At 47.9% G+C, this 24,524-nt stretch overlaps 1 protein-coding gene across 7 annotated transcripts in view; it reads right to left on the reverse strand.

The window, feature by feature from the left end:
• Nucleotides 1-1,232: 1,232 nt before the first annotated feature.
• SYT16 (synaptotagmin 16) overlaps nucleotides 1,233-24,524 on the reverse strand; it is a 66,794-nt gene continuing 43,502 nt past the window's right edge. For 5 of the 7 annotated variants that reach the window (XM_054199919.1, XM_054199917.1, XM_054199918.1 and 2 more), the window contains one exon: nucleotides 21,738-24,436. In XM_054199919.1, the coding sequence (XP_054055894.1) occupies nucleotides 24,123-24,436 (314 nt within the window). In that variant the 3' untranslated portion in view covers nucleotides 21,738-24,122. Of the gene's footprint in view, nucleotides 1,520-1,607; nucleotides 1,725-21,737; nucleotides 24,437-24,524 lie in introns of those variants that run through there. The other 2 variants (XR_008466159.1, XR_008466158.1) reach the window with 2 other exon arrangements.

Genomic DNA, 24,524 nt, shown 5'->3' on the forward strand with positions numbered 1-24,524 from the left:
CTTTGCTTCTGACCCCATTGCTGGAGCATCATCTTTTCCCTTATATTACTCTTTGGTATTTTCATGACGTAGCTTTTGCAGCTATAAAACTTTCCACTTGCAGTCCTCTCTCTGATCTCTCTTGCTGAACATCTCTCATGCCATAGCTTGCGAAATATCTATTTACATATTCTAAGGTTAATTCCCAGATTGAAATTAGACATTTCACCTAAGCTGAAACACTATTACTAATGCTGAGCAGTTTCATCAGGAGAACCTCTGAGGTTTTACTAACCTTTGTCAGATACATTCATTCTCTATCTATGAGAGTTATCATTGTTTTTCTGCCTTTAATATTCCACATAGAAAGAAATTACTGTCTATTCCCTAGCACCAATGTGAACCTCTGGCCAAACAGCAAATTAGCATGCAAAGAAGTATCAGGGCAACAGCCAGGGAACGAATCAAATGAAGTCAAGGAAACACTGACTGAAGAAACAATCTTTCCCGTGAGTCATTCTGGTTTGTATTAAAATAGCAAAGTAGATACCGGCTAAGAGATAATATAAGTAAAAGGTGAATGCAATTATTTTAATTTAAAAAAAAAAACCAACACCAAACCCTTGCAAATCTCAGTATGGAGTGTCTCGTAAGTAGCGAGCGAGTTAAGACTCTGAAAATCCTAAGCAAAAGGCTGTTTCCTTTGGCACTGACTTCTTCATGATCAAAGCATTTGTCAAATAAACTTTCTATCTGTACTTTTCCAGTAAATAACTTGCATTTTACTCCTCACTGTTAGACTACTCCGCTGCTTTAGGGGCTCCCCTTCCACCAGGGATGGCATAATTTAACTGCAAAGTGATTTTGAACGTCTGTATCTACACACAGATAACTTAAATGCAGCTTTGTTTCTACAAAACACATTGCACACAGTCTCTGCGCATAAGGACCTCCGTATTGCACCAGCTCTGTCTGCGCGTCAAGGTACTTCATAATCAGGGGGTTAACAGCGGGGACTGCAGAGCATTATTCAAAGTACCTTCCACTCAGCTCTGAACGCATCCGCCTTCGAGCACAAGTGTATCTGCAATTAGTGCCTCATCTTAACATCTCAATAAGCAGTTCAAGCATTCAGAAACAAACATCAGTGGGTCTAACAGTTACTTTAATTCATTTTATAAATAAGCAATTGAGAATTTTGCTCCAAGTGGCTGCTCGTGTAGCCCATTCCGTAAACGGCGTTCTCTGCAGAGTAAGGCACGATGCGATACGAATGCAGCTCTTCATAATAGAGTGACTGGGAACAGCACTCCTGTACCATAAACTTCAGCCGTTTTCGTGCGTCAGAGTAAGCAGTCCTATAGCAGGGAGCTTCCTTAAAGTATTCATAGCTCTCCCTCTCTGTCTCTAGGTGAATCTTCCTCAACAGATTGTTAATTAATACAGACCTACGGAGATAGGCTTCTGGGTCGTCCAGGAATCGGAGTTTCTGGAGAGAAAGTTTTAGAATACAAGTCCGGTCCTCAGGTAGTATCAGGTGCTGGGGAGTAAAGAGGAAGCAAATGGGTCTTTAGCATCGAGGAACGAAACCGGGGGAGGATGGGGTCTGGAATGAGAGCACTACTCACTTTTGGACAATACTCATGGTAATCTTGATGTAAATGTTCTTCTTCTGCATATTTTCTCTTAAAGTAGGCTACTTTCGACGTCGTTAATGTCTTTGGTAGGCCCCGATCAGATCAGCTCTGCATAAAACAAGAAGAAAAAGAGGCTCGGTAACGCTTGCTGCCACGCTGGCTGTAACGTCGCGGTCTGGGGTGCGTAGGGGAAGGGGGGGCGCAGAGGTGGGACGCAGCCAGGACAACATTCAGCCTCAACTCACTCTCTGCAGCCCTCACCCCACGGGAGAAAAATCTGGGAGGTTGGCAAATGTGAAGGCATTTCCAAGGCACTGCCCTGACGGCACAGGAGGCCCTGCTCTGGATTGACAACCACAGCGCTGGACACATGCTGCCACTGCCCGGCAGGGTTTCCAGGTCCTACAAACCAAGCAGGGTGCCCCCGGCCAACCACAGCCTCGCAGAGCAAGGCCAGAGAGATGCCCAAGCCGGGAAGGTCTCCATGTGCTGCAGGAGGGACCAGGATGGGGCCACCCGTCTGCAGAACAGGGGTCCCTGCACCACACTGAGCTGCACGTGGGACAGGGGATGGGTTATAATTTCTACACACCACGCGCAGAGCTCCGCGGCTTCCCTGGAAACCCAATACAGAGCGTATTCACTAGATGGTAGTGTCGACCCAGGGAAGCAGGAGAGCCCCAGCTGGGTGGGAGGGTGATGGAGCTGGTTTTATCTCTGGGTTGCTTCATTTTTTCACAGCACACAGGACAGACGCTCAGCCTTTGGGCTAAGAGAAGGGACTATTGGGCTTTTGTCCTGTGACAAGAGCCCAGTGGAAGTCTGCTCCCTCGGAGCAGAGCCCTGCAGGGCTCTCTGCACACCCACGGCTGGGCCCGGCTGGCTGCTCTGAGTTCGCTCATCTCTATGGAAAGGTGACATGGTGCTAATTCAGCATCTTAATGAGATCTGTCATTTTGGTGGTATTCAGGCTGGTGAACACGGGGTCCCCATGAGAGCCTGGACTGCGTTTTGTTTTCCTATTCACTAGACAATACAAAGAGGCATGTGCATTTGCAGGTGGCATCATCACTTCCCAAACCCTCTCTTTTGAAAGAAATTTCAGTTGTTTGCTTTTAGATTAACTATTTTTTTTAAAACTTATGACGCTGACTTTTAAAGGCAGTCCAGGGAAAGAAAGCATCCAGAGTCACTTTTCAGAATAACTCTTAAGTCAAGTCCTATGGGATACATTGTCTTCCCCAAATTGAGATCTCCTTATGGGGACATTTGAAACTTTTTTTTTTACTGGGGAAATAAAGGACTTGGTTCTGGACTGCTTCTCTGCCACAGTAGAAAAGTGAAAAAGTATTGCATAGGTGAAAACACAGACCTTATGTCACTGGAAGGATCCTGCCACAGGGCATGGGGGCCTCCTTGAGTCTTAGTTGCAGGTGGGAGTGAAAAGATACCCACGCAACTATGGCAGGGGCTGGTGGCATGTCTCCTTCACTGGCAGGAAGGAGTAATGTGCTCTACCTTCCTTCCTACATCAAAAAAAAAAAAAAACCAGGAAGGGGCTGAAGAGAAAATCTGGTCATACGAGAGTCTTCTTGTGTTTTCTGCCTGAGTTTCGAGTCTGTGAGGATGGAGATTTCCCACAAAAGATGTTACAAATCTGGGCAGAAAACTGTTGACTGGTAGATTAATGCCTCGTTTGGAGCCAAGATGGCCAGCGCTGCTCTGGGACCCAGCCCGACACGGATCACACGCAACAGCAGCATTTCCCCAGGAGGGCTCAGAGAGGGACCATTGCTCTTGCAGTGGGGCAACGCTACATTTCAGACAACCTGGATGGCTGCACACACCAGAGATCCTCCCTGCACCAACCTCGTCTCTCGAGGGCAAGGGTACGGCTGTGCTCTTCACAGCTCTATTAGCACTGAAGAGCTGTAAACACTGGTTTAAATTCATATGCAGCAGCCTCCTCTGTTAGCAGGTTTTATCTTAGTATTTGAATTACACCAGAGCCTGGATATCCTGGACATTCAATTACTCTGATATTAGGTTCTCCTAGGCTAACCCCCCGGTTCTCCTAGATTAAAACACCTCTGTTGTGTTATCTCAGTGGAAGCGCATTTATCCTCCCAGTGCCGTGGGGTGGGAGAACATTACAGTTTTCCTCACACTACTCTGAGGAAGAGAAAGGTACGGAAAGACAAAGTGACATTCCCACAGCCACCCAGGCTGTCAGGGATGGGAAAGGAGCCAAACCCAGCATACAGGTTGAAGAGCCAACCATGGGCCCATCCTTTCCCTTCAAGCCAAGCCTCTTGAATGCTAAAACTTGCTCCCTAGGGGTTTTCAGTGAAAAGGCTGGTAGCACAAACCTAGCACTGCCTGTGTGCAGCGTAAGCAGAAAATTAGCCCAAGTGCCGGGGAAGAACAGACAACCCCAGCATGCAGAGCATCGCTGCTCAGTCCTGCAGCTCCGCTGGCTCCGTGCAAAACCCTCCTTTGCTGCTGCTGGCCACAGGACTCCTTCTCCCTGCCCTGGAGACAGAGGGTGACAGTGGGACATTCGGCATCCCTTGAGCACAAGTGGTCCTGGAGACACCAGCAAACGTCAGGGAGCCGAGGGCAAGGCAAGGAGCCATGGGAGTGCTGGCACCCTGGGCCTGAGAGAGAGTGAGGGAGAGCAGGAGACAGAGAGGAAGGATGGGCTGCATTTTAGCACATGCTGTGGGCCAGGCTCTGACGCTGGCTGGCAGAAGCAGACGGAAAGAATTGTATTTTGGAGAGGAACACATACAACCATCCTAGCAGTGGGTTCGTCAAGCATCCAACTGGCACCCCTTTTCTGGGGTGCTGTTCAGCGCCAGCCTGGGGCATACCCTTGGATGCAAGGTTGTTGGCTGTATTTAAAATTCCTAAAGCCCTCACAGGATCAGACAAAGCGGCACAGTTATAACAACCTCCATAACTTGCTTTAGTAGCAAGGAAGGGAAACAACCAGAAAATGAACACCAAGAGCACTGCCAGGCTGCAAGGTTGGTTTTAAAGGTGTTCTCACTTGTAAGTGGAAGTCTACGCTCTAAGAGCGAAGCAGCCACAAGCTGCTCAACATCACACTGGCTGTTAGCATATTCCAGCAATTCCAAATCTGCCCCCATTTCCCCAGCCCAGCAGCTCCCACGAGTCGTCACAGGAGGCTCAAATGCACACCTGCAGTAACAGGACAAAAAAGTGAACTGAAGGCAAGCGAGTCCCATCTCAGGGCTGCTCCACAGAAGCTAAAGGTCTGCTCTCGTGCTCTGTGTAGCTGCCATCCCACCACCACCCACTTTGTTGTCACTGTCATCTTTTGCGGCTGCTGGTGATGTCCACACATCTGTCTGCAGGTGCAGGGGAACGAGAGCATGACCTGCACTGCGTCCTTGACACCGGTGCCGACACTCAAGCCTACGAGGGGCAAGTCTCCTTGCAGGAGGCTTGCAAGGACCAAGCCTTTCTCTAATACTTAGCTTGAAAGTCGGAGCAGAGTGGCTCTGTGCGTGCCAAAAAGCTGCTTGGCCAGGGTTACAGGCACACAAGGCTGTAGTAATGCCGCAGTGAATCAGACCCTTAGTGTTTTGTTTAAATATAAACATATTGAATCAGTGCTTTTTGTGTAGAAGGCTATTCTCGCGAGCCAAGTGTTTTGACAGTTACAGCAAGGTGGTATGAGTCACTGCCTCCGCCTCAGTCAAGCTCAGAGACAGATACATCTTAATCACATTACATTTTTTCAGCCCTACACCACAAGGCACAGGGCCAAATTTCCCCACGGGGACTAACCAGCGTAGCGCTGAGTCCTGAGCGTGAGCTTTGTCCTTCCAGCCTGGATGAACCTCAGAAAAGTGCATTCAGCATCCCGGCAGCGTTCAGCTGTGAGCCCTCTGCTACTCACCAAGGACTCGGTAAAATTTGCAACAGCGGGCAGCGCTGCCAGGGCTCGGGAGCCACTGGGCAGGGGCTGTCTGCTCACGCCGGCCAGTGTTTACACCCCGCCGGTGCGTGCCTGCTCTAAATGCACGGCACATCGGAGCACGGCGGCTGTAGCTGCCATTAACGCTAATGGGAGTTTGAAGCATAAATCCCACACGCGGCAGTGAGGGAATAGATGCCTCTGTCTCAAGCCTGGATCTCTCAAATGCAGCTTCACGAGGGCTTTAATTGTACTTTCAAAAGAGCAAAATGTGCCTGTTCCTATTTATTTCTCCAGGAATAATTACGGCACTCTGTGGTATGGTACCCGCAGAGTTATTAGGCATGTTTGGACAGAAGGTTATCTTATCTAAATTGGATTGGAAATACATTTATAACACGGCAACTTCGCACTTGAACTGCAAATTGCAAGAAATTCTCTTTATCCGGCCCCTGAATTTCCGCATTACCCCAGCGACAGGAGCCCCTCTTTGGCACAAATTAGTGCCGGGTGATTTCCCCAGGGCTGCAAGCTAGCCCAGCCAGGAGGCAAGATGGGGCTTAACAAATGATTGAACATCCAGGAAAAAAAACCCAAAGCTTGTGCTTTTCCATGTCAGGCAATGGAAAGGGACCTGCAAGCCCCGGGTCTGCACAGCAGCTCTGCCCCAGAGCTCGCATGTGAGACCTTGGGAGCGTTCCCACACCTGCCTGTGCCTCCACCCCTCCTACCTTTCCTCGGGAAGAAAATTCATCCCTGCCTGCTCGGTGCTGCAGTGAAAGGGGTTGTACGAGCAGGTAGTATCGGCTTGTTGATGCAGATGTCTGCAGGGGGGAGCACGGAGGCTCGCTGGCCAAGCCAGACCCGCCGACACTGCGCGCAGAAGGGGGTGAGTAAAATGTGCCGGTGCCCTGCAGGGTTTCCTATCACAGCGTAAGGGAAGAGAATCAATATGCAAGCTAAAGCTGGCTGAGACGGAAACCATGTCTGAGCAGCTCTTGCATGCACAAATAGAAAACCTGAGGCTTCTGAGCACACAGAAATTGGCACTTACTACCAGCAGGAGATGTGACTTCGGCATGGCAGGAAATATCATCACGTCCTTGTGACTGCTGTCAAACTGCAGTGATAAATTCTCCCATTTCTAACCTTGGCAGCACTCGCAATTAGGGAGTGCTCAGCTGAAACCCTCCTCTGATCTCACCTGCGATGCTGCTGCATTTCCCTTCTTCAGGGGCAGGGAAAGCAGCTGGTCCCACTATGGCATTCCCAGTTGATAACGCAAAGCTACCAGACCACAGGCAGGTGAACATGTGGATTGAAAACACATGCCAGGTCCAGGATTCCACACGGACTGCCAATCGATTGCAGTCTTTCCGGAGTATCGGGTCTTATTCCTCACACAGGCAGAGCGAGCCCCCTTTAACTGACCCGCAGAAAGGTGAGACCCACAACCGTACCGTTGTCTGCTGGCTGGACCTGCTGGCTTTGCGCTTTAAAACTGCCTTTCTTTTAGTTTGCTAATTGCTTTGCAGATCTCCCTAATTGCGGATTCTCCCTGGGCACACGTGTGTGCAAGGCACAAGCATCTGAATAGCTCTCATGAGCGCATAAACACACGAGACTTAAGGACTGAGTGACTATTCCTGTCTCACTCCTTGTAGTCCCACTACTTTTATCAACAGAATAAAATCGTATTTCCAGCTTCACCCCCTTTCAACACTAATCTAAGTAATTCCCCTCGCTCTGAAGACAAGCCCAACCAGCTGAAGTCTGCGAACTTGTTAGTGACCTGAGGATGTGGAGTCAATCTGCCAAGGGTCTTTCTGGGATAATCTCAGCAGTTCTGGTAAGATTTCCTCCCCGCATGGGCTCAGCGAGCATTTCTGGCAGCACAGCACTGCTGAACGGTTACCTGCCATGCTGGATCAAGGAGAACCACACATGGCTCAGGTGACAAAGTCAGGACACACGCAGCAAGTAGCTGGACTGCAGGAGAGTGCTCTTTCAGCAGCCCCACGGGGTGCAATAACACGAAAAACAAGAGTTCTGATGTCACATCCAATTCCCTAACTTTGACCTTGCTCCTTGGACTCCCTTTCAAACATCAGGAAAGTAAAACATTAAGAAAAATCCTTTCAGTCTCTCAGTGGTACAGCTGTAATCCTCTCGGAGCAAATGTTGCAAAAATACAGCTTGCTCCTCTCAATATCCGGAAGTTTCGTGAGCTAGAACATGATTACTGCCCTGAATACCACCTTTTAAGATGGCACATTATTTTCTCCGTTAATTCTTGTCAGCCTCAGAGGAAAGCTAAAGGAGTACTATTAAAACCACACCATTATTTTGAGTAGTAGCATTAATTTCCTATCGCACGCGCACATACACACCCACACTGCCTGCAGAGTAATACAGGTCTGGGGAAAGTCAGATTACCATTTTTATTTAACATAATTATTGCAGCGTGCATGTTTCAGTGTTTGCCTTACATATGGTACGGTTTCTAGGCTGCAGGTAGATGCAGCAATACCCAGCTGATGTCTTGCCTTCTGGAGGGAGCATTTAGCACCCTGTAGTAAGAATATTTCCCAGTCCAGGGGAAAAACGATCACAGATATGCATGTGCATACCCAAACTCTGCACTTTTGCCTGTGTTTGCAGAGACACTCACACTTTTTATGTACGTGAATGAAAACAAACAGGTCTAACCCCTGCAAGAGAGAAAGAAACAGAGAGCCTGTATGTGTGTGTATTCATGTCTCGCAGCTATAAGACATCTATATTTAGATAGTTGTCTCATCCCAGAGGATGATACTTCGCTAACGGGCAATGAAAGAGTAGCTATGGTTACTTTTCAGACTTCAGCTTTGACTGTTAAAAGACGACTCTGGTTAAAATGACCTTTCATAGAGCATGCTAGAGTCCGGCAGAGCGGCAGGCACCTCTGCCCACAGCCCGTAGCACTGCAGGACGAGTGGGTGCCTCCCTCTCAGCTCTTTGCCCTCTTCCACGATGCAGCGAAGCCGAGAGCTCACAAACAAATACAAAACTTACTCCGCGCCAACAACCACCTGCTAAAGCCCCTTGGGCAGATGCCACCAGCAAGGATGCCAGCCAGAAGCCCCACGCAGGCTCGCTGCCACAGGCGACCCCACAGCTCGCTGTCCCCGGCCACCGCCAGCTCAACGGCACTCACCCGGCGAGCCCCGGCTCCAGAGGGAGGGCTGCTCCCCGTCCTTCCCTCGCTGCCCGGAGCCGCCTGCTGCTCCTGGAGGAGGTGGTGGCGATGGAGGTGGTGGTGGCAGCTCCTGCGGGTCCCTGCAGCCGCTGAGGAGCGTATCACCTCCCGGCCGCAGCCCGCGGAGGTGGGTTCCCACATGTTCCCGGCGCGGATTGGTCCAGCGGGAGCAGATGTTGCCCGGTTGCTAGGAGCGTTGCTAGGAGCGTTGCTAGGAGACGGTGACGCTCTCCCCATCACCGGCGCGGCTCGAGGCCGCGGGGAGGGAGGGAGGGAGGGAGGGAAGGGGAGGTCCCGCCAGCGGGATGCTCCGCGGCGGGACGGGGCGGGCGGGGGGCCGGGCTGCCCGGTGAGCCGGAGGATGGAGCAGACCCCGAGCCGGAAAGGCGGTGAGGAGCCGCCGGGGGCACGGCGGCAGGGGACGGGGATGTGAAACGCCCGAGCTCAGAGGGGGAAGCCCTGCTCTGAGCCTCGGGGCGGGGGCGGCGGGAGAGGGGGCATAAAACCCCCCACCCGGGCAGGCTGAAGGATGGACGGAGCGGAGCGGCAGCCACAGGGGGCGTCGGGTGCCCGCTGCAGCACGGGGAGAGGGCGAGAGCTCTGCCCGCTTCGGGGCAAGACAGGGAGAAGCATAACCCGGTGTTTGGAAAGGCTGGAGGGAGCGGCGGGAGCGGTGAGTCCAATCTGGGACTGCTGGCAGTAAGCGCTGAGAGCTGAGCTCTTCTACTCTCTCTCTGGGACACTCTTCCCTCCCAACTTCCATTGCTCCCTCTTTCCCCCATGTCCACCACCACATCTTGGCACACTGGCTTTTCCCTCAGCCTTTGGGATGCCCCAACACGGTACCCTGGGTCTCTCTGGCTGTGGCATATACACCGTGGACCCCAAAGAGGCACTACAGCGCTCTGAAATACCCACGGGCAGAAATTGGGATTGCTGCAGGAATAGAAGTCACACAGTAAAGCAACCCCAACCTTCTCTTCTCCCAAACAAAAGAGCAGGTCACTGTGAGATAGAGCAGCTCCAGCATCTCAGCCAGACAGGGATTTTATTGCTGAGCACACTCCTTATGACAATAGGGTGAACATCAGACCCAGCCTACCCTCCCTACCAAGGGCCCAGCCAGCAAGACTCAGGAGTAAGGAAAACCTTACCTGCATAAGACAGTGTGCACAAAGAGGGGGAATCCCTTTTTCAAAGATCCTAACTCTGTAAGTGGATACTGGCAGATAGGAGATATAAAAAAAAAAAAAATAATTTTTTTAAATTAGTTTCTCCAGCCAGTTATGTGTAGGACTCTTCCCTAGAAGAACTGTGCCACTCCCAGACTTGGTGAAAGGGGCCGTAGGAGATGAGCTTTTCTGTCAAGCCAGATTGGTGCCAATGGCTGCACTGATGTTACCACCGCAACACTGGCTTAGATCAGCCCAAGCATCCTGCGTGGGCTCTGCTCAGCACCTTCCTCCAAGAGGAAAACGCCTTAGACAAGAGATTTTCTTCTCTGCTTCCCAGCTGTGTCTACGTCCACACAACACAACTACCACAGATACCACCACTGCTCCTGAGACCCTCATGCTCGTGCCATGGCCACCCCTGTCTAAGCGGTCGTTCACTCCAGCCCATGCCCCATCCTACTACTGAAGGTGACTCAAAGGCTCAGCCAGTGGGGACAGGCTCATTTTGGCAGCATCTGAAGCTCCTGGGCAATCCTCTGTTCTCTAGTGATCTGGAAGATTGATGCCCCACACATCATATCTGGGCATGTCACTGCTGGTAGGACACACAGCGCTCCCCTCCCTCTGGTTGCTCCAGGATCTCCATCGAAGTCCTACAGAGCAGCATGCATCAGGCTTAGTTCTCCTCCCTCTTACACAGCGGGAATGGAGGCACACTTCATTTGGCATTCACCTGATCAACACCACCTAAATTTTAAGAAACCGAGTCTTGGCAGGCCCGAGTCCCAGCTAACGTACATCAACACAGCAGCCTCAAACCAGTCACTCCAGGGACTTTGAGTACCTGGTTGTATTTGGTACTCAGCATGCACTGACACGCACGTGCACGCACACAGCTCCTCTGGTCTTTGCAGTTTGAGAAACGATCAGTCATGGCCATATACTTATTTCAAATTATCTCTGAAGCTCTGCTTCTTTTATTAAGAAGTCAAACGAACTCAAACTAATTTCAAATTTGAATTTTCTAGGACAATAGGAAGGCACTGGAATTTAATTGATTTTGATTACTCGCCTTATTATTATGCTGCCAGTAGCGATAGTTCAGGTTGGTGTAATTTTAAATTTACTGTGAGATGAATCTGACATTTCTCTGCTGCTGAATAGAAGACTTGAACGATTCTTCAGCTCTTCACAAAGATGTCATAATTAATTCAGTAATATCACTTCTGTAAGCAGAGATAGAAAAGGAAGACGCAGAAGCACCTACTCTGCATCTAAGAGCTGAATGAACGACAGGCTTAGTTACTCCAGTCTTCCTGAAATTGATTGTATTTTTTTTTAACATTCAACACAATTTCTGCTGCAAAGACACTTCTTTTCCTCTCCTGTCAGCACACAAGCAGGACTTATTAGCTGGCAATAATTTACAGCCGAAAGGTCGGCTAATCTTTCCCCAGCTGGCTCCAAGAAGCATTCCCAATCCCTGATCAGCCTGGAGCAATTTCTTCTGCAATCCGAAGTCTAGCTGCTTTTCTTTGTCTCCTTTCCGAGGGGGCAGAGTGCGCAGGGAAACAGATCCCCTGCCAGTACAAACCAGCGTTGCTCTGCTGGTTGAAAGGGACCTCCATCAAGGTGAATAGCAGATGCCCCATCCCATCCCACCTACCCTATCCCATCCCCTTTCTCTTGCCGTGGGAATACAAAAGATCACCTCCCCTCCCCGCATGAAGAGGAGTTTTCCCCTCTGCCAGGGATGCCCGGCCAGGAATCGCTGCCCAGCTGAAGCGCACCATGTTTTAATGCAACGGAAATTAAACAGAATTGTGAACTTGGACCAACGTCTCTATTGATGGTGATAGTATTTGAAAAGATAAGACTTCAAATGTGTCCTGCATAAGATAAAACCTGGACAGACAATATAAGAGTAGCTTTGGGGGGGGGACTTTGTTTTTTTAGTCTTTTGAACGCAAGATTATCTAGTATAGTCAGTGCTATATGTTTTTACATGGTTTAGAGCAATTCGGAATATAAACCACCAGAACTTCAGCATTTACTTTACTTTAACTGCCTCACAGAATTAGAAAAAATCAGTTCCTTCATTTCAAAGCAGTTACATCTCCTCAAGCCAACTGTTAAAGAAAAATGGATTAAATTAACATGTCCTTTTGAATTTAAGCACCAAACATTCAAAAGCTGGGTGTGTATGAAAGCACCAGCCCTCCCAGGCAGCATATACCTACACAGGCTGTATTTCTAAACACAGCATGCAGAAGGGATTTTGAAAAGATAAAACATACCTGAAATGTTTAGCATTTGTACCTGAAACGCTGAGCAGTTTGAGAGGCGAGGCATTACATCCTGGACCGATTTTTATCCCTGGCCCGGCCCACTCAGCTGCCTCCGACGGAAAAAGACCCTCAAAGGCTTTCCCAGCCATTGGCATGTCGCAGCAACGTGAGGCGAGTAGCTCCAGTTTCTGGACCCTGCTCATGCCTCCCAAGGGTTGGCCAGCCTCAGAGGGACCAGATGACTTGGGAGACTAATCCGCCCTGCGTCTAAAATGCCGCCTTTGCATTTCATCCTAAAAGCCCGGTTCTTTCTCCTTCTGTTTTTCCTGTACTAGAACTCTGTTTTTTCTGCTCTGTCTTCCCATTGATCGTAGAAGATTTGTCAGCATTTTAAAATTTGTTAATTTTTTTTACATTTTTACATTTAAAAAACCTTCAAAAAACTTCAGGGACAAGGTGGGGAAGAGCAGAACTAACGAAGCCTGTTTTCCTACACATTTGTGCTCTTTATCCCCTCCATCTTCAACCACCAACAACCAAATTCCAGCACATCCCCCTGGTTACATCCAGCTCAGCCAGAGATAGCACAAGAGACAGCTGTACACTGTAGCTGGTCTGGAGCTGCACACCGTCATGGTGGACCAGCCGACTGACCCTTGGCCATCAAACCTACTTCTTTCTGCTTCTCTGTAAATGATCCTCTGCCAGGTGACAAAATTTGTGGAAGGATAATTGTCTTTGAGACAGTTACCCTTCTTTCAACTGTGATTGAAACTGGCCAACCTGTTCAAATATTATGATGGTGGGGGAGAGACTGGCGAGGAGACAGATGGCAGACAGCTCAGCTTCTTCAGCCTCGACTGAGCTGATGGAGAAGTGGGAACGCTTTCACCCTCTCATGAAAAATGATATCACTCTTTCGTTGAAATTCAAAACTTAGTTTCCTGACATTAAAAATGTGACTTTTCCAACCGGTCAAAATTAGGATGACATCAGGGATGTCTTGTCAAAACAATACTTGGTGCTTCGCCAAGGAATGAAGCCGCTCTGAGCAAGAAATTAAAATGCAGCTAGAGGAAGAACAGGATAATCAGAACAATAAAACAAAACACAACCAAGAGCCCCAGGGGAGACCAGCAAGGTCAATACGTGCTCGTGCTGTACCGTAGGCATCCCAGCAAGAGCAGCAACAAGTGGATTGCCAGGCTCACCATCATATTTCCACAGTGGTGTTGTACCCCAAGCCCGTAGAAATCCTGAGTATTTTACCACCAACTTCATGGGTGGCCTCAGACCAGTCATTTAAGCCAAACTGCCTAAATCTCGGCACCAAGATACATGGCCCATCCCCCGAGCTCCATGCCAGCAGCTTCACTGTAGCGTGTGCCGAGCTTGCACGGGGACACAGGCAAGTCTGCCTGGAGGAATGAATCAAACCCCACCTCGGTTTGCCCTGGGCTGGTGAGCAGTCTGAGAAAACGCCACCCACTGTGACATTACCACCAGCTCCTCTGTCACCATGCGGCAGCTGAGGACATCCCCACGAGGACATCATGAGGCTGCGGGAACAGCAAAGCAAGTGTGGCGTCCCCAAGTCTTTTAGAGTAATTGCCAGTACCCCTCGGAGTTGGGTTTACATGGGAGAAATAGGGTGGGCTGGGGGGGGAACTAAGGCCGGGAGATGGGCAGGGTGAATTTTAAGTGGTTTTCAGAAAAATGCATGGGGTGAAATGGTATTAGGAATTATCAGGCCAGTACCAACCCAGGCTGTGCCACCACATCGGCAGCAGCGCCCACCTGAGCTCCCAAACCCCAGAGCAACTCACAGATGGTGTCTGGTTCTGCAGATCCCCCTCTGTGCCCAGAGGACCTGCCAGCTGACTGCAGCCCAGAGCAAACCCCCAGCCTCCCCTCTGCAGCCTTCCCTGATGCCGAGGTCTCCAAAAATGTAAAACTTCACCAGCGCTTTCCCACCCCCTTCCCTCTCAGCTGAGCCTGGCCATCCCAGAAAAGTTAGTCCTTAGCAAAACACGTATTTCACCACCGATTTACACCAAGTAGGGTGATTTTTTCCTGAACTGCCTTGTGCCTCTCTGAGGCTCTCAGCGTACCCCAGTTCCGCACCATCTTTCAGATGAGGAGCTCTGGGCTGGGCTTTCCATGTACTCAGAAGCGTCTTGTACCTGCCACCGTTGCTGAGGCTTCCAGAGACTGAAGCTACCAACTGTTGCCAGAAAAAGAAATTCTATTTCTGGGCTGGTCCTGGAAAGCCAGCCCTGCGGATGCCAGCAGGGATTGAGAAATCGTGGTTTCTCATGTCTTCCTCAAAGATGGCACTGCTATTCTGAGAGGAACAAACCATCCCCAGTTCAAAATCACCAATTAGGAAATTTTTTGAGCTTCTTTCTCTGCCTTAACGTAGGCATGGATTACAGCTGCAACCTGGCAGAAGTATACCACACACACAAACTGGTGTTTGTGAAAAGGCAGGTGCTTATATGTGGCCACCAGAAAAAGACGTACCCCTCACCACTGCGGTGATGTGCCTGGCCTCCTATCAATCATCAGCCCAATTTCAGCTCTCCAGCCCAATGCTTGAGCTCTTACCTCTGTCTCCAAAGCAAGACACGTCCGCCCCATGGCCACCCCAATGGCTACAGGGGCATCCTTCAGTGTCCCATACACATGGTTAGGATGTCAACGAAGCTGGTATCTACACACAGGGGCCAACATGGGGAACATCGACCCCCACGTGCCCTGGCACGGGTACTGACTCATCCATGGGCACATAGGAGACATGATGGCTGAGGGACCACCAGAGAGTTGGGCGCAAGAGGCTGCTCCCCAACTCCTGCCAGGGCCTGGTGAGAGACGGGGGGAACATCAGACACCAAACACATAGCTAGCACTTTTCCTTCTCCACACAGAGCTGACTGAAAGGCGGTATACACTGAGGGAGGAGGCAGAGACACGGTGGGACACGGGAACCTCTTCAATCCCCCGGAGCCCCCAGCAGCCTCCACCTGCTACCACAGGGCCCTTCCGTCCGTGCGGACAGACAGGGGGACCAAGGCGGGGGATATTTCCCAGCCCTCCCCATTATGTATTATGCACTGTACACCTGCATCTTTTTTCTGAACAAAGCACGTCCACCTCTCCTAGATGCATATTCACTCCATTCTGCCACAATACGAACAAAAAGGAAGATACGCCAGTTTTGCATGTCTACATGAGCCATCTGTTTCTATTTTATTGATAAAAACCTGTAACAACAGCGTTCACCATAACAAAATAAGACTGTTTCTAAGGTGTGGATGGTTGTATGTGTGTGTGGATAATTTCAGCCCAGAATTCTGCAGAAGCTGGGTTTAATGCCTTTTTTTTTTTTTCCCCCAGTCAGATATCATCTAGACATTAGTATTCCTAACGCGGCATATAATTAGCGAGAGGCAATATATTGTATGATCATGCACGTTAGCACTTAAGTAGAATAAAAATGTTTCATTGTCAAGTACACGAAAAGCTAAGAATAAACCCATACCACTCTTCCTGTTGAATATCCAAACATCTTTTCATCGTATTTTTCATTTTTTTTTATCACAGTTTTGCACTTCAGCTATCTCTTTCAGTCACACACACGGCAAGCGAAATGATGCTTATACCATTCCAGTGGCCCCACCAGTCAATACCAGCCATTTATTAAGTAGATTGAAGGTACAGTTTTCAGTGCAAATCTTTGAACTTTACAAAAGTGAAAAGGGTTTATGAATTTGTTCCTTATAACCTTCATAGTATGAACAATTCTTTTATAGATGTAGTTATCATAAAAATAATTCAAATTCAAGCTCTAGAAGACTTGCTTTTGCACCAACAGAAGTTAAGGACCTGGTATTTTTATTAATTTGTCTGCATTGCCGTTATTTAAAGTGATTGATTTATAGATAAATTTTGTGTTTGTACATCTCAGGCTAGGAAAGGAGAGCTGAGATCTCTACTACTCTTGATGCACCCTCAGCCACAGGGCTGAATTACTCAGAATACCAACCAGCTCGTCACCTGCCCACGGTCTGTGCTGAGGACACAACAGCAATGATAGAAAAAACCCTTAAAGGTAGATTGTTCTACTACGTGCCGGGAGGGAGACGCAGTAAGTGGGCTTACAACGCTGTCCTGCAGCAATGCATCCCAGCAGCGACGGACGTCCACCCGCAAAGGCGGTGGAGGGGAAGGACTGCCACATCCCAGGACACGTGGAGGAAAGAGGAGATACACGGGCACACACACGCCTCAGCCACCGCATCCTGCATCCACACACACGCACTGCAGCCACTGTCCAGCTGTGAGCGCAGCAGCCGAGACAAGAAAAACCTGCACCTGCCAGAAACATCATTCCGACATAGAAAGAAGCCAATACATACTAAAAATAACTCATTATATACAGTATATTTAAATCAACAGTCAAAGACACATTGAGATGTGCTTCATGCAAATGCCTGGGCCCACTCTACCACAAAAACCATTTTCATATACACACACGTAATTGCCACGCAGTATTTAAATGCTAAATCTACCAAATGATCACTTCATTTACTCTTCTTGACAAATAAAACACTCTGCTGGGAAAAAGTCAATGAAGCTACAGCTGAGAATACAGCCCAGCAAGACAAAAACCACAGCAGTGCCAGCAGACAACTACAAGAGAGATGTGATTCTGGTTTAATTGGAAAACTTGTGCTTGAGGTGCCACATAGTGACAGCAAGAGATCGGAGGACAGGTTTTATCCTGAGCACCGTGAACATAAAATATTGCTACCAGGCACAGACCTTAGAGCAGATCTCTAATGAGAGGATGGGAGATGCGATGATGGAGATGAAGGAAAAGCACCTGGAAGGTGCTAACAAGACACAACAGGGATGAGGAAAGCTGGCAAAATTATATGATTTTTCCCAGCTGCTAACGAGGAGAGAAATTTGATTTGCAATGTTCTCCTAAGTCTCAGAAAGTAAGGGAGAGGGAAGTATTTGGCACAATAAAATGCCTTCCCTGGAGGTCAAGATTAATTAATGATCGTGGGACTCAGGAAAGAATTTGGCTTTTGTCTGAATCCTGAATATTTCTTGTTCTTTGCCCATGGCCAAGATCAGCTTTTCCTCTCTCGTCACTCGATGAGATGAGCCCACACTGGGTATGATGTTACAGGGAATAGGCACCTCCAGAGTATTTGGTATCTATTTGATGGTGACCCAGTACAACCAGGAGGACACTCAAGAGCCAGGAGGTGATGTCCTCACTTCCTCGCACCTGCAGCTGCCTCAGGAGCTGCGATTTCTGTTAAACCACTTCTGTTAAGTAAATCCCAACAATCTGCTTTCCAATTTTCTAAAGAGATGAGCAACTAACAGGTCTGAATGGAGCTTCATAGCTCCTATCTGGTTTTTGTGTTTCTTCCGACTTTTTCCAGCCTCTGCTGCCTAATACTCATTGGATGCAACATGGTGCCTGTACAGTTTTTCGTTATGCAAGACCACACAGACTACCAAATCCCACCTGCATCGCTGACACGCACGGTAAGAATATTTCCTTCCTCAGTGGTAGACTCACAGAATCATAGGGTTGGCAGGGACCTCTGGAGATCATCTAGTCCAACCCCTGCCAGAGCAGGGTCACCCACAGCAGGTTGCACAGGAACGCGTCCAGGCGGGGTTTGAATGTCTCCAGAGACGGAGACTCCACCACCTCTCTGGGCAGCCTGTTCCAGCGCTCTGCCACCCTACTTCGTAGGATTCAAGTTTTAAGTCCTTGTGAGGGGCAATACCCAAATCCCGTGCAGGTTCCCAAATTAGGATTGAAAATGCCTCAAGACAAGCATAGAGTTTTCCCTGCTCTGTGTGTAAAGACCTGTCTGGTGACAGAGCTTTGTTCAGGCTCTTCAGCTCTGCAGCGAGATCTCAAAATTTATCCTCCCATGAGAAGCTCAGGAGCAGAAGGGGGGAAAAAAATCTCACCTTCAGCCTTCTATTTTGGGGGAGCAGCAGCACAGGGAGAGCCCAGCCCGCAGCTCTCCTCTTACACCCTCATTGGTACAGATGGCTTGTGTGGAGAAGAGATTGTAATGCTAGAAGAGATGAATGGTATCTACCAAGTTCTTTATCCAGGCTGAAGTATTGACCTATATCTGCTTCATAAAGGTGAAAAAACATGAATAGCTGTGTGGGTTGAGCGGGAACATCTTCCTGCTGCCAGCTGGCAAACAGCTTGGGGATTACAGCATGAGGATTAATAGCCTTTGTCATTTGTAAGTGCAGATGCTAACCTTACTCACATGACAGACTGATCTTCTTTGGATTCTGTGCCTGTTTGCTGTTCCAGAAAGATGACCTTGGGCTGCCGTGAGAGACAAAATATTTACACATTTGTTTCTTAAGGCCTACAGTGTAAGCTGTAGGAAGGCAGAAGCCACTCTGCACTGAAAACAAAAAAAAAAAAAAGGGGGGTGGGGGGTGGGGGGGGAAGAAAAAAAGCTGTATGCCTTCAGCAGATCTAGAGCTAAGGGACCGTGTTGAGAAACCGGGTTTCGGCTCAGGCTTAATGGCACCGCAGCCCGGCTGTGCTGCTTCCTGGAGTACAGAGTGAGCAAGCTCCCAGCTCCACAGCAGCATGAGTATGCCGAGAGCCTTCCCTCCCCACCACCTTCCCGGCCACTGCTTGGGGTTTTCATTTCTTGCACGACAGCTTGTTAAATCTGCGCCGGATTCCAAATAAACACCCAAACCAGCTATGTTGAATTATCCTGGATGTCTTTCCAAGCTTTAGGATCTGTCAGCTTCTGGCTGCTTTTATCACGGAAGTGGATCAGCTGGGAGCCAGCATCACTGCCTGGGGTGTAAGAAATGTATTTGCTGGGGTAGTGCAAGCTGAAAGGAAAAACCTGCCTCATTCAAACTGTGAGCTCTTCTACAAACCCTGCCTGCTGCTTTTTTTTCCCCTCAAACCATAGATGCAAACATCACACTTCATACATTTTAAATGGAAAGCGGATGCTCCTGCATACCAATTCCTTCAGGGTCTGTTGTCCTTTTACAGAACAGGATGCTTACAAAAAAAAAAAAGAAGAAAGCAAATACAGAACAGGTTGTTCTCTGTCATTAACTCCGTCCAGATTGAGGTGAATGGGTGTCACTACTTTGCATTATTAAAAGTTATCACAGCGCAGCCAACAAGGTTCAAACTCCATAAGCGGACTAGAGAGCAGAGACAGAATTTGAGCAAGGTCTTGATAATGAGCATCATAACTTGAAGATGACCCCTCCAAGAGTCAACTCCCCTTCAGTCCAGGGATAATGCAATAGCGAAGGCCATATTCTTCGCTCAGCCTTTCTGTCCACCTTTTGTGCTGAAGGGCAGAAGGCTGCTGAGAGTCAGAGAGACGAAGTGCAGTGATCACACAGATTAAAGATGATGATAAATAGGGGAATGGAAAGAAAGCTCCGCAGGCACACTAGCTCCAAGGTCATCACCAGCTTCAACTGAAGGAGAAAATGAACTGCCACCAGAGGAAATGCCCGCTCATCTGCCAAGCTGCTACCTTAGGCTTTATGCTGGAGAAACGATCAATAGCAGATGGCAGCCTTTAGTTCTGCGCGTCCAAGAACATCTAAAGACATTCACGACTGAAGATCAGTCAACTACGTAAAGCACCAAATAACTTCTCAGGATCTGCAGCCACTAAAAATAAATGCAAGTATTGTCCGTGTGCCCCAGGAGCTACACACCCCACATTACCCTGCAAGAGAAATGCAGACAGGCCATAGCGGCAGGAGCGAGGAGGCCACAGCAGGGTCCAGGTAATTAAAGACACTGGTAAAAAGGAAACCCAAACAAATCAAATGACATAGCAGATCGTCCAGATAAAGCCTTTACAAATGAGCACCTCAGTAAGATACAGCCGTAGCTCAGTGGGCTAAAAGAGGTACTCACTCCTGTGGGCATCAGTTGAAAGGCAGCATTATTACAGGGAATATAAACGTGATGAGATCATTCTGTTCTGTTGTCGATACACATTAAAAACAGAAAATAAAATAATAGCACAGAGCCTAGCAGGACAGGGGCGTGCTGGCTGGAGAGAGACCAAGGAAGGAACAGACTGCAACTAGCTGAATGACGCTGTTTGGGAGAGAGAGAGACATATCCAGAGCACTTGCCCATAATATCCTGGGTTTATGCCAGCGCAGTTAGTTCCTTCCCACACAATGGTTTTGGGGGTTTTCAGGCTTTTTTTGTTTCCCCCCAAGAGAAGAAAATTCAAAAAAGCTACAAGGGGATTACAGATAGTGGTGGCAAAAGGGGATGACTATCTTAGAAAACACGAGTGCATTAGGAAACCTCCAAGCATTGGGACTTGCAAGCACCCAAGCATTCCCAGAAGCAGGTCAGCTGTTGCCTTCCCGCTCACGGAACTCCTCACGGCCCTCCCACGACTGTCCTCCCCTCCTAGAGCCCCACAGAAGGCAGAGATTGGGCATCAACATCAGCATCCACGTGGATGGAGGCCGGCAGAGCACAGGGCTCCAAGTCTACTGACCACCACCAACTGAGAGCCAGCTGCGAGTCAAGATTCCCAAGGAATGGAAAATTTTCTGGAAATTTAGTCGTCAGCCACTTCCAAAGGAAACAAGGGGTTAAAGCAGTGACTGAAAGGGCAGTGGTATTTACATAAGAAAGACCATGAGCACAAGCCCAGCCTCTATCAATATTAGCAATGACTGATTCAGTCTGTCAATGGGAAGAATTACAGGAGCTCTGGAATACAGGGGAGCTGCTGCAAAGCTTTCATTTCATCGACAGTCGATACTGAAAAGAAAAATAAACCACAAAAGCAACAAAAACCCCAAAGTACAGCTAGCAAGTATGAGCACCCCCAGCACTGTGTTCATCCCAAGATTCCTAAATTCCTCCATTGCTTCAGCAGGAACTTAATGAACCTCACAAATGCATTGCTCAAGGCAGGGATGTGCCAACAGCTTTAGCAGCAGCTCTGAAAACCCAAGGGTTCCCTTGCCTCATCCCTTTTCCCTTCTCTCCAATTTTTTCTGGTAAAACATCAGGCCAAAACGTTGTTGCACGGATGCAGCAACCTGCTTCCATCTGTGAGCAAAGTTTTACCTTAGAGTAAGTGAAAAAGCTATTTTCACTTGCTTTCCTCTGTCTCCCAATACTCTACACTGAAATTATATATTAGAATTCAATTCCCCTAATGCTGTATCTTCAGAAAAGATCTTGATGTGAAAATGGCATGGAAGTCCAAGACCAGTTTACTTCATTGCTTTTTAAAATTATCTTTTCCAAGAATTTTTTTTTAATCATGCTATTATAAATCTGGGTTATCTCTAGTTCACTGCTGAAACATATTATCAACTTATACTTTTCCCTTAGCTAATCATTAAGCATAAGCAACACTTTGCAAGTTCAAGAAGTTATGAAGAGAATCTCAATTAGTTTATTATACATTCACATCCCAGATAATAAAATTACTTACAAACACTTGTATATACATTTTACGCAGTTCAGGAATCAAGACACAGAGACTGGAAAACAACTGAAATCATCAAATGCACCTTTTGAATTGGGCTGTTTCCTCTACTTTTTTTTCCAGAAGAAAACTACTTGATAAAAAACCCCCCATTTCTATTCTTCTGGTTACCACTTAAATGCTAATTTTCTCTTGCATTGGTAATACAGCAGCATTAAATGTATTTGTTTGTCAAAAATGTATTTGTTTGCTGAGCTGTATTCAGGTTAGATCCTGCTTTGTGATACAAAGCCCCAGTAGTGCAAAGCAGGTATTACACCAGCTTATTTAGGCAACGGAGGACAACCCTCCTGCATAGGATACCCACCAGTCTCACTGGAAAAAATGATGCTCAGACAGGTAAGTGATAAGAATATATAAAACCATGGCCTGTAGGATAATTTGTCTCACCCGTACGAGAAGTCCTTCTACGCGCAGATTATTCCGTCTGCCTCATGAGGACAGACAAAGCGTGTGTGTATCACGTCAAGTGATAACCTGCATGTATCACACCACTGCCCCGCAGGCTCTGACTAGCCTGGAGGTGATGCAAGCCAGCACCGAGGCTCAATTTTGGTCAAACAGCCAGTGCCAAAATTTGCATTAGTTAGATTTGCAAAGCACCGTTGAAGGGAAGGAGACGGCTGTGGTGCAGTAGGAGGCAGAATTTGGTGCCAGGTCTCAGTAAATGACAAAAACAAAACATGAAGTTATTAATTACAGACAAACCTCTTCAGCGAAATATTTCCTGTGTCTTGCTATCATCTGCAGGAATGGAGAAATGCCAGTCTTCTCCTAGAGAGCGCAGAGAACAGGACACTGGGCAGCTGATAGTATTTGAAGATCTCAGCACCTTACTGCCTACGTACCATCACTACACTAGAGGATGAACATCCTCTGCTGCCACACACAGCATCACAACAGCTAACAACCACTAAACTCTCAATAGTCAGGTAGCAGACTAAGACATGTCCCCTACCCATCAGCTCCGTGACTTCAACTCACCGAAACAGGAAAAAAGAATAAAATGGAAAATGACAATATAGTCTGAAAAGTAACTACATAAAAGTGTCATCACCTCATCCAGCAAGCCTGCTCCTTGCATTGTTTTCAGTTAGAGGCAGGAAGAGTAATACTTTTCTCTGGCATCAGTTCAGCAGAGCCAGAGGGCTCCTCTGGATCCTATTCCTTGCCTGCAGGAGAGCTCGCCCCAAAGATGAGGTGACATGGTCTGGCATCCTCTACTGCTCTGTGTGCCAAAACCAGTCCCCTTTCAGATCCCAAGAAGATATTATGGGATAGCACATTTGAAGAAGAGCCCTCAGCAAACTGAGCTGCGCTTAACTGAATTGCAGAGAAATCATGGGCCTAAAGCCTTCCTGTGTAATGCTCCCAGAAATGCTTTTCTGTTTTTAAAATTAAGGTTCATTCAAAGTAACACATGGGCAAAACAATGATGCAGAAAAGAGTGATTCAGGCACAAAGGTGGATGTGCAGCTTGTTCTGCTCTTTTTTGGTATTCATGATGACAGAAGCCATGAACTTCAAGTAAGCATTTAAACATGCATTGTATTAATTGCAATATAAAACTGATTCTAGTTCTCTCTCGTGCAAACCTATGGCAATGCAGGCTAAAAAGTGTACAGGACGCCTAATTAAAAATACTGGTAGTGTTTAGTCCTAATATCGGTTGTTAGTACAGGAGAACAGTAGTAATGTGTAGGCACTTAAAAGTTGACAGAGAATTCAAGAGTGCTTTCCCATGCTGCCTGGAAAATGTATCATCCAGTCTACAGTGGTATCAAATGCTTATTTCTAGGACTTAGAAACACAATAATAGAAGGGAGAGATGTGATCTGCATGCAGGTTAGCCTTTCTGTGAGCTATCTGCGTGTCAAGAATATTTGCAAACTTCATTAATATAAATAAGGGGAGGGAGGGAAGAGAGAGTTTACCCCCGAAGAAAACAGCATCAAAATGACTAAGTCTATGACAAAATGAGCAAGACAATGGTCAAGGAAAAGATTTTGTAGGTATTCCCATTGCTTCTCCTCAGGGTTAATTATTTTGGATGTAGAAAATGCAGGACGACCTGGAAAGATAAGAACTAAACTTGCTTCCCAGGCCTTCCCACCTTTAATACCCACGACTGCTGGCACTGAAAAGTCAGGTCAAAGTGTAGGTGACCTGTCAGAACACGGTGCTTGCCATGGGATAGCTGTTTTCTGCTGACTGAGAACAAGGGAAGACAGCCCGTAGTCCCAGGACCCACAGGCTGCCATGGTAACCACTAGGACTCCAGCAGCGTGTGCCACCTGCAGACCTGTGTCCCCTTTGACTCCTTCATTTCCTGCCAATGACTTTGCTCTTCCTCTCCACTGCTGTTTTGACCCATAGAAATCCAGCCAATCATCTCTTTGCGCTTCATGCTGCGTCTGTTGTATATGGAGATCATTAGCGTGACATCAGAGAGCTGGAAGAGGGCAACCTGGAAGATGAAAGTTTCCTTGTAGACGGGGTTGGGTTGTCCTTGACGGATGGAGGTCTTGCAGCGAGACATCTCCTGGCCCACAGAGTTGAGCAGGCAGAGCTTTCCGTAGGTGTCTAGGACCAAAAAAAAGTAAATAATGTGTGTGTCACAGGTGACAGACTCAATATGAAAGCCCCAAGCAGTCAAAAACCACCCAAAAAA

This window comes from Rissa tridactyla, chromosome 4 (genome assembly GCF_028500815.1).
Source record: "Rissa tridactyla isolate bRisTri1 chromosome 4, bRisTri1.patW.cur.20221130, whole genome shotgun sequence".
In the NCBI taxonomy this organism is placed as follows: Eukaryota; Metazoa; Chordata; class Aves; order Charadriiformes; family Laridae; genus Rissa; species Rissa tridactyla.